General features: G+C 32.8%; 1 protein-coding gene across 1 annotated transcript; it reads right to left on the bottom strand.

The window, feature by feature from the left end:
* Positions 1 to 2,175: 2,175 nt before the first annotated feature.
* Positions 2,176 to 8,638, bottom strand: LOC124848039 (phosphoenolpyruvate carboxylase). The gene is made up of 10 exons (XM_047325647.2): positions 8,124 to 8,638; positions 7,083 to 7,477; positions 6,792 to 6,876; positions 5,854 to 6,076; positions 5,503 to 5,606; positions 5,323 to 5,410; positions 4,956 to 5,110; positions 3,404 to 4,402; positions 2,711 to 3,097; positions 2,176 to 2,629 (listed from the first exon to the last, which is right to left on the bottom strand). The coding sequence occupies exons 1-10, from the start codon at positions 8,289 to 8,291 to the stop codon at positions 2,333 to 2,335; spliced, it is 2,901 nt and encodes a 966-aa protein (XP_047181603.1). The 5' UTR covers positions 8,292 to 8,638; the 3' UTR covers positions 2,176 to 2,332.
* Positions 8,639 to 10,993: the final 2,355 nt, after the last annotated feature.

Here is a 10,993-nt window from a genome sequence, read left to right as displayed (position 1 = left end):
GACAAAAAAATCCATTTATGTCAAACTGATTTATTTTTGTTTGGAATCAATTCATTTTATTAAAGATCTAATTCAAGATCCATTTTATTAAATCTAATTTTAATTTGATTTATAGTTTATAATAATTTATTAGATATCCATTATTTTAATATTCATTTTTAAATATGGAAAGTCTATATTTTCAAACTAAAATTTAAAATAATTCAATCTAAACCCAATATGGAGAAGGGTCTGCCTAGAACGAAATTGAGATTGACTAGCCTAGGTCGAAGGTTGAGAAAGACTGAACCAAACATTGAGATAAGTTGACCTGGAAAAGGTTGGGACTCACCGACATTTACTATTAAGACGTGTCACCATGGATCAAAGATTGAAACTAACCAACATGAACATGTAATCGAGATGAGTTGACTTAGACCAAAGATTGAGACAAACTAACTTAGGTTAGAAGGTGAAATGCTCTAACTTAAAACGAGGGTCGATATGGATTAATCGGAACAAATAATCAAAGACTAATTGGAACGATCCAAGATTTGAAACAGGTTGGGTTGGTCTAACAACACAAATTTTATAAAATTCAACTAAAATTATTATTTTAAAAAATAGATTTTTGATTTAAAACTTGATCCAAATATTTGAATTTGGATTTAGAACTTGATCCAAATATTTGGACCTAGATTTAGAAAAAAAGATTCAAGTTGGTTTTTTAACAAAAATATATTTGATTCAAAAATGTGATTTAGTTATTTGGATCTAGATTGGATGTATTCAATCCATGCCACTTCTATTATAAGAAAATTGATTATTTCTTTTTTTGTGTAAATGGTTAATAAAGAACACGTTTCTGTAGACTTATTAAGCACTTACATTGGTCATTTTTAGCATTAAAGTCAATTTCTATCTAACATGGTTAAATATACTTAAGTCCACATGTTAAGATAAAGTAGTTTTGGCCAGTGAGTTGCTTGTTTTAATTTGGCTTAATACCCTATTTTGTCCCTAGTTTCGTTCGAAAATGTCAAATTAGTCCATCCTTTAAAAAATGAAATCCCTCCCGTTAAATCCGTACAAACGGCGTTAATTATTTTTCTCTTTTTTCTACTTAGATAATTAACGCCGTTTGTACGGATTTAACGGAAGGGATCTCATTGATGCAAATTTTATTAAGTGAGGACGTAATTGACGCATTTTTTAAAGGATGGACTAATTTGACATTTTCGAGCGAAACTGGGGACAAAATAGGATATTAAGCCTTTTAATTTTTATCAAAATTGAACAATAATTAAAACGTAATCAATAAATGGTGCATCACTCTCCACTACCAAAAGTTTAGACGGTGGCTAGCTTAGGAATTATCTACCCTAATTTCTACTAAGAGATGTCTTAGAAAAATCAAATACTACACTGCCAAAAGTTTAGTCTGATCATGTTTGCGGGTTTCAGCATTATTTTATAGACCAATGGAAAAATGACTGTGTAACGTATTGGAATAAAACATTTTGTTCAGTTGTCTCTTCTTTTTTTCCATCTTTCCCATGAAACTAATTAACTTCGTGGTCTCTTCTCTTCACAAATATACCAACTATAAAGTACAATATTTTCTTATTTCATTACACTCTACCAGTCAACTTCTATTATTTTAAAATTTTTAACACCATCTTTTTTCGCTTAATCTACTATCGAGTTTTAATGGGTTGTAAAACAATATATTTTAAGAAAATGCCTACATTTTATTACAGATTTAACATATCCATACAATACACCAATTGCAAACGAAAATTTTTGAATAATAAAATTCGTAAAATCATAATAGAGATAGTTAAGTTGTAAAATGACCCTTTTCAGTCCTGCTTTTAACTAGATTATGTATCACACTACCTTAGAAGAAAAATAAGAGCTAAATTAAAATATGACCGTAGAGAGGTGCAAAGAAAATAGTACACTAGTGCTAAAAGGTTCAAAACATTGGCACAGATTCAAATGGGTATTGACATTCACGAAGTTGGTCACTTTTGGACCACACACTGACACATGCTCCCTTTATGGTGAACATCTGATAGATTTGTTCGTTTGTTCCACATGTAACCGAATTTTAGAGCGTCGAACACAGAGGGTGCCTTGTAGCCCCCATCATTTTGAAATTTTAATAAGATACTAATCCCAAAGAGAAGAGAATGCAGTTAAAATCAAGGTCCGTTTTATTGCATGATAAAAAGATAGATTAACTGTTATTTAGAGCTAGTTCACTCTTGTAGCCAACAACTTTGGTTAAAAAGTATGTATCCAAAGCCACAAAGACACTTGCAAAGAAAAGGTAACAAAGCCACATAGCTTAACCTGTGTTCTGCATGCCAGCAGCTATACCCTTCATTGTTAAAATAAGGGTATCTTCCAGACCGGGAGCATATTCACTAGTAGGGTTGAGTTTCACAAGCTCAGCAGCTGGGTTGCTTGATTCCATGTAGTCTTTGGACAAGTGTGGCTTCAAGTTCACATGGTAGTCAGGATCACGGATTCGCTTCAATGTGTAGGCTTGCAGGACATTAAGGGTTGTGGTGTATGAATCACGAAGACGAAGTCTTTGCTTCAAGTAGGGGTCTCCTTCAAGGATATCTCTGTGCCCAGCAACCTACAAACAAGATGGTACCATCATAAATGCAGAATCATAATGTATATATATATGAAGTCTATAGCAGTAACAATAAATTACCTGAAGGAGAAGGCTCTTGGTTTCTTCATACATGGACCTTAATCGCTCACCAAATGGCCACAGTTCTTCTGTCACTAGGAGTTTATCATAAAGGGCTGCAATTCCTGGGTCTCCCTTGGCAAACACCATCTCAACTAAGTCAAGGCTGACCCTGAAGAAAGGCCATTGATTATACATATCTTGAAGCATTTGCAGATTCTTTGGATCCTTCTTAATTACATGCCTAAATGCTGCCCCGAAGCCAAGCCATACAGGCAGATGGAACCTTGTCTGAGTCCAAGCAAAGATCCAAGGGATTGCACGGAGTGATTCAATTCCTCCGCTTGGCTTTCTTTTTGATGGACGACTGCCAATGTTCATTCTTCCATACTCCAACTCGGGTGTTGCCTGCAGTTTGCAAGAAAAATTGTTGTGACTCCAAAGGAAAGAGCAAATGTTTCTTAAATCATCAGATATATAATTGTATTCCAATTAAATCAAGATTTTGTAACTGATAATACTATATTTGCAGGATTCTAGAACGAAAATAAATGATAGCAGCAGACATAAATGTCATTGACGAAATATTAAAATTGAGAATTTTACATGAATTTCTTCTTGTTGAGAAACAATATTAATGCAGTGTTGGTTAGTCATACCAATTAGGTTGTCATTTTTGCAAAATATGGAACTTCAATATTGAACAAAACTTACACATCGGAAGTACTCAACGAAACGGGGTTCCTGGAAAACAACGGAGCGATACTCCTCAGTAGCAATGACTGCCATCTCATCCATTAGGGCACGCCATTCTGGTTTTGGTGCCACAGGAGGGTGCATTCCATGCTCAAGTGTAGCAGCAGTGAAACGCTGAAGTGTTCTGAAGCACAAGTGCTCCTCTCCAAATGACTGTTCAATAACTTCACCCTGCACTGTTACCCGAAGTGAGCCATGAATAGTATCTGGTGGCTGAGATAATATAGCAAGATGAGTGGGACCTCCTCCTCTTCCCACAGTCCCTCCTCTGCCATGGAACATTGTAAGCTTAACACCTAAGTCTTTTGCAACCTTTATGAGTTCCTCTTGAGCCTTGTACAGTGCCCATGCTGCAGAGAGACGGCCAGCATCTTTTCCTGAGTCTGAGTACCCTATCATAACTTCTTGTTTCCCATTGATACGGTTTCTGTACCAATCTATAGAGAATAAGCGGGCTACTGCAGCAGGAGCAGCCTCAAGATCAGCAAGTTTTTCAAACAATGGCACAACCCTTAATGGTTGCTTCACATGACATTCACGTTGTAAAAGTTCTACAGCAAGCACATCAGATGGAGCTGTTGCCATTGAGATGATATAAGCACCAAAGCTGTCTGAAGGAAGTTCAGCAATGACATGGAAGGTTTCCAATACATCAGCAATTTCATCTGTTTTAGGAAGATCGGGGCCAAAGAGAGGGCGCTTTCCACTGAGCTCAGATAGCAACCATTCCTGCCGGCGTTCCTCGGACCATTCTCGATAAGATCCAATCTCCAAGTGCTTTGTAATAGCATCCATAACATCAGTGTGCCGATCCGATTCTTGACGGATATCAAGTCTTACAAGTGAAAGCCCAAATGTGGAAACTTGGCGCAAGAAATCAAGAAGGCTTCCATCCGCTATTGGTTGGTCACCACATGCACACAGCGATCTATAACACAGTTCAAGAGGCTCCAGGAACTACAAGAAAAAATTGAAGGTTATATAGCTTTAATATAACACGGTTAAATTACTTATCAAAATTATTCTGAAAACTGCAATTTTGCATTTTAAGAGTTGTGGACTTGATGCTGTTCGAATCAAATTGGTAAGAAAATAGAGTTGAGAGAAGAAACGTTGCCAACTTAATACATATTTACTACAATTATTAGAAATACACAATTCTCCAAGTGGTTTTGAAAATCATCCTCTTCAAACTTTTAGAGGGTCAACCAAAACGCTCCAGAGAAAACTAAAAGCAACCAAACCTAATATATGTCAGTGTTCCCTTGATCAAGAAGTCAAACAATTTACAAGGATGGGAAATTCAGCACTGCTACTAACATAAACATCAAAAAATGAACTATTCATGTTTATGTCTTGAGAAAATGGCAAGAAATTCAGAGTGCTAAAAATGGAACATAATCTAAGACAGATGGAAGCAATTATGAGTCACTTCAAAGCACTTTCCTTACAGGTGTAGAAGTTCAATTATTTGTATCTTAAAGTTTATCAGACTATTTCAAGATGATACCTGTTCGACATTTGTGAAGGTAGTCTCCTCAGGGATTTCAGAACTTCCATTGGCTAACAACTGCCGAGCACGTTCCCGTGTATTATATAATTTATCCCTAACATCACTGAGAATAACACGATATGGCTCACTTGGAGGAATCTGTTTCCAAAACTCTGGAGCAATAAATAATTTATCAATATTCAATACAATTTACTTATCAAAAGGTCCAATTCTAAATGAATCGACAATTCTGACAACTACCAAATTAGTTTAGGGATGAAAATGAAATTTTCTTATCAATGTCATAGACCCCAATAAAGAACAGAATAATAGTTTATACAGTATAATTCAGATCAAAATGTTATCATTGCTGCATAGTACATACCAATATAATGTTTTGCATCTCTCCTTAAGGAGGTAAGGAGTTCATCAGAACGAAGACGTAGCTCATCATTGCAGCGCCACATTGACAACTGCCAGGACCAAACAAGAAACAAGATGTTAAAACACTAACCTTGATGCTAGAATAAAATAAGTTGTCTGTAATGACCAGAATATTTGATACCTCAAACATGAGATCCTCAATCTGAGAGAAGTATAAATTAGCAGCCATCATTCTAGCTAGCAAACACACATCCCTTGTAACTTCTGGAGTTACCCGGGGATTACCTACAGCACACATTAGACAAATAGTAAGATGGTCATTAATAGAATACATGACACGTCTCTGGTACTATTCGACACTGAAGTTGATAGCTTAACTAGACATAAAACTGAATAAGAAACATGACGTATAAGTATTTTGAATCTATACTAAATACATACTTCGGCCTAAAATATCACGAATTTAACAAATAATACAGCATAAAAAGGAATATTTCCGCTCATTAACTGCTTAGAAAGAAAAGAAAGATACCATCACGATCTCCTCCCATCCAAGAAGAGAATTGAATAACAGGGGCATTATGTGGAACACGTTCATTTATGCCAATGTTCTTCAGAGCTGTGTCAATGCGGCGCAGAAATTTTGGTATGCCTTTCCAGAGGGTCTCGTGAAAGTAGCTCATTCCTGCTCTCATCTCATCTTGAGGTGTAGGAGGGGTCCTGCGAATTTCATCTGTACGAAATGCAGCTTGAATCTGCATGAGAGAAACATCATTAGAGCCTTAGTCATACCAAAAGGATTGGCATATGGTCAAATGCAATTTTAGTCACCAATTTGAAACCACAATAAAAAAAGCATTCCTCTTCTTATAGAAATCTGTCAATAGAACTCAAATATAATTGACAACTAAGCGAACAGGAAATTAAAAGGGAATAATCAAATCCTTAAAACTAGAGCTTTTCAGCTAACCAACAACATATTTAAAATATTTGTAATTAAAATCTAATTAAAAATATTTAAAATAAGTAATTTTGATCTGACATTGCACAAATTGAAGCTAGATTAGATCCATCATAAGTATAATTACATAAAACCTATCCAATTGGCAACCCATACATAAGATTCCAAATGCCTAAGGTAAACCAAAAGGTTTTAATTTTGGATATGGAAGACATAAATCCACCCATTATATCTTCATGCAAGAAGATCATACTATCATCGCTTTTATGCAATGCTGCCCACAAAAATAGACATATAACACACCTACCCCTGATTGTTTTAGCTGAACCAAATAAAATAAAATAAAAAGGTTATCATCTCTAAACACAATGAAAATATCAATCTCAATTATGATGTTCACATAAAATAACCATATAGGTAAAGTTGCAAAAAACTAAGAACCAACCATGTGGCTGAAATTAATGTCATCACCAAATATATAAAATCAAGAACAATCAGCAGTTTGGTACCTCTCTTTGTAAAGCCTCATCAAGCTCCTGCTTATCATCTGGTGTTATGTCTTTAGCATACAATTGTGTCAAACAATCCCTAATCCTGAAATAAAAGAAGGCAATTATTGTCAAGTGAAAGATTAAAGTTTTAGTTATAAAAACAGCCGAACTGAGGATTTCCTTGTCAAGGATTACATGTCACTGTGTTTGCAGCGCAATAAATTAATAAATGACTAACAAATGGACCACCATCACTCCTCCTCCGACCTACATTACAAAAATCATGATTGAAATAAGTAATGGACAAACCTGCCATGCTTTTGCAACAAAGATCTACGAACAGACTGAGTAGGATGAGCAGTTAGGACCAAATCTACAGTTTGGCTCTTCAAAGCATCAAAGATTTCTTGAGGGGTCTTCTTCAGTTGATTCACAAGCCTCTTGAAGGTCTCTTCAATATCTGACTCCGTGATAGCAGAATTCTCGTCAGCAAAATCACCCTTCTTCAATAACTTAATCCTTCTACGGTAGGCAATTTGAACTTCTTCAGCCAAGTTGGCCAAATTAAGCATATGAGCAAACGACTTAGAAATCACAATAGAATCCCCAGCGTCAAGACCAGTTAGCATGTTCCCAAGTTCCTCCAACTTCTGAGGGTTATTCTGCCTTTCATACTCAGCAGACAGTTCATAACAATCTTGAACCTAGACAACATCAAATTACCAAAACCAATAAGCCACATAGTCGATTGGGCAGTGAAGAACAAAAAACACAAGCCAGACTTTCTGCAGGCAAAGCCAATATCCACGTACAATTGGTTTTATTTACCAACTCTTGAATCGGCATTTCACTAAAAATTTTAAGGACCATAATGACAAGAAACACAGAACAAACAATTCAGAATTCATAAACCCACCAAACACAGTTCAAACCACCCATTCCACAGGGCATACATACCCCGGATCAAGAGAATCACTGGCAGTTCAAAAGTAACTGCAGGGGCAAGCAGCTTTAAATCCAAAGGGGAATACTGATTTTGTAAATTATTTATATGTTAATTCGTAAACTTTATTTCAAATGACGCAGTTGAAAAAATCATCTGTAGAGAATCTCACCAAATTACAATGTTCCAACACCAAAAACCTTACCATTTCACAAACATCAAACAGGGTTTCAGAAATCTATCAAAATGAAGAAAAACTACCATCTTTACGTCTACCATCTCACAAAAATTGAAATGGGGTATCACAAATCCATGACTATCGAGCAAAAAATAAGGTCTTGTCATAACCCCCACAAAACTAAACCTGAAAAAGTGTAGTGTGGTGGGAGGGAAGGCATGAAACTTACAGTTTCTCTAATATCACTGCCATGCAAATCCTGAAGAATGTCAAGGAAGCGGTCCAGCAACAAAGCATCGTACTCAACAAGCTTGTCATCATCAGAAACCTTACTTGGTGCCAGCAACCGCAACTGAGCATCAATTGAAGCCATCTTCTCAAGTTTCCTTGTGGCCATCCTCTCTGTATATATAGCTATATATAAATATATATATATCTGTATCAAACAACACAACAGAACACACAATTTCAGTGGCTTTGCTTTTCACTCTGAGTGAAAAGCGTTTTACGAGAGTGATGCAATATTCTGGAAACGAAAAGGTGCTTCACGAGAGTTATGCAATGTGGTGGCCTCAAGATCAAAAGCAGAGAATTAAAGCAACAAAGGGTAAAGAGACTAAGAGAGATCTCGTAGGATCAAAGCTAATAGTTCTTCCTCCTATGATCTCTGCACGAAAAGATTCAGAAAGAAAGTGTAGAACTTCAACAAAGCCACAACACAGAGAGAGAGGGGGGGCATGGTTTTAGGAGTAGAGGACCTTGAATTTATAGAGAAAAATTGTTACCAGGAGAGCTTTTTCTTTTTCTTTTAAATTAAGAGTTTTTTATATTATAGATAAAATTAGTGATGAAATTGTGATAAAATTATATTTCCTTATTATCAAGTAATAATTATTTATAATTTATTTATGCCAATTTTCGTATCTGTAATAAAGAAAATTCATTATGATGCATATTTTATATTTTTTAATTTTTAAATGCGTTTTAAAATTAAAAAGTGTATAAAATGTTTTGAAATTAAAAAATAAAAAATAAATTATCTGAATATTATAAAGGATAGTTATATAATAATTTATTTTTTATAACCATTATTATTAATATTATATAAAGGCTATTAGTATATGTAAAATAATTCTCATTCTTTGTATAAATCTTTCATATTTTTATTTTTTTAAGGGTTAAATATGTGTTTAGTCCCTAAACTATTGGTCGTTTCTGGTTTTCATCCCTCTTTCAAGAAGTAAGGTACAATTTGATCTTCATTCTTTTCGAAACGTTCGTTTTAGTCCTCGAAAACTAAACACGGTTTAAAAATTTCGAAAAGAATGAGGATCAAATTGTACCTTAGTTTGAAAGAGGGACGAAAACCAGAAACGGCCAATAGTTTAGGAACTAAAAACATATTTAACCCTTTTTTTAATTATATTTTAAATGGAAAAATAAAAAAAATATTCAAATAGTAAAAGGTAACTAATCACACATACTTTAACACAGTAATATATTATAAACCATCCATATTGTATAGCAGCACAATTTACTGTAAATTGTTTTTTTCTTATTTAATCATTATTATTACTTTTTTACTTTCTTAAAAATATATAAAATCATGAAGCGTTTTTTTTCTTGTTTCAATAAACTAATTATATCGATCTTTTAAAATTTGTACGTTTTACATCTTATACCTTAAAATAAATAAAAATTCTAATGTTCAAATCCATAATTGTGATTTTCAGATTTTTATTTTAGTGTTATATCTTGTTTAAATATTGATTTAATTTTTCACTTAATTTTTTATTGTTTGAATTATTTAATTATATTTCAGAAGAATATTTATTTAAAATTCAACTTAAGATGTTATATTATTAAAGTTGAAAACGAAAAAAAACATAATTTAAAATTGTTAAAATATATAATTATTTAATATTAATTTTAATTCAATAATGACTATAATTGTTTTTCAGTTACCTCTTCAATTAACTTTATCAAACAAAGCTTTAACGTTACCATTTATAGTCTGAGATCAATTTCATTAGTAAATATAACTTAATGAAAAATTATTGTTTAAACTTTAACTTAAATGTCAAATTAATTTTAAAAAATATAATTTAATGTCTTCTTAGTTTTTATTAGTCAATGCAAAACTGTCATATTAAACGTAATTATAGAATATCAATATCTTATTTTCGATAAATAAATTTATGAACTACATTGGAATCTTAATTCTATGCTCTGTTTTTTTAGTGATTTCCTGTGTAAGGATATTAGAAAGCGTGGGTAGATATCGTGTTCGTTTCGCGATATTTGGACATAATCTCATTTCGTTATATATGTGAAAATTTGAGAGTGATTAAAGTTGTTTTAAAAATATTTTCGTTTTAATATCACGTTTTATATGATCAAGAAGTTCCATGGAACCAAGATATATAACTATGTTAAAGCATTAGAATCGATTCTATGTTGTGTTGGAACTAATTCTAATATTGTGTAAAGGAGGTGGAATCGGTCCTCTAGAGTTTTAAAACTGATTTCATAGTTTTACATATGTTTGGGAGAATCAATTCTCTTGGAGCATGAAATGTTATATCTTTTAACTTTGTTATTTTTTATACTAAATATATTATATTTTTTATTTATTTTAATATTTTTTAAATTTTATTTATTAAAGAATTTATAAAATAATTCTAACTCATCCAAATATTAATTTTATATTACTTTTAACATAAAAACAATTTAATAATATTATTTTTCTATCTATTATTTTTTTTAATTTATTATAAACATCAAATCTCTAACAAACTTTTACATCACAAATTTTATGCTCAAATCTACAAATTTTATCCTCAACTCTATCTACTGTATCTCTAAATTTCATGAAAAAAACAATCAATCAAATTTTCATCTATTTATCTTGTATGTTTTTATTGAAAATATTCAAATCTAAAATTTGAATTTAAAATGACTACGTAAGAAATTTTTTTTCAAAAATTGGGATAATTTGACTAAATTTGGAGAGACGGTGGAAATTTAGGTCCTGAATTCCGCTCCAATGTAATAAAATTTGTTTTTACATAACTATGATTTATAATACATAAATATTTT

This window comes from Vigna umbellata, chromosome 6, assembly GCF_029865625.1.
Source record: "Vigna umbellata cultivar VRB3 chromosome 6, Vumbellata_1.0, whole genome shotgun sequence".
Taxonomy (NCBI): Eukaryota; Viridiplantae; Streptophyta; class Magnoliopsida; order Fabales; family Fabaceae; genus Vigna; species Vigna umbellata.
This window is presented reverse-complemented; position numbering and strand designations above follow the sequence as displayed.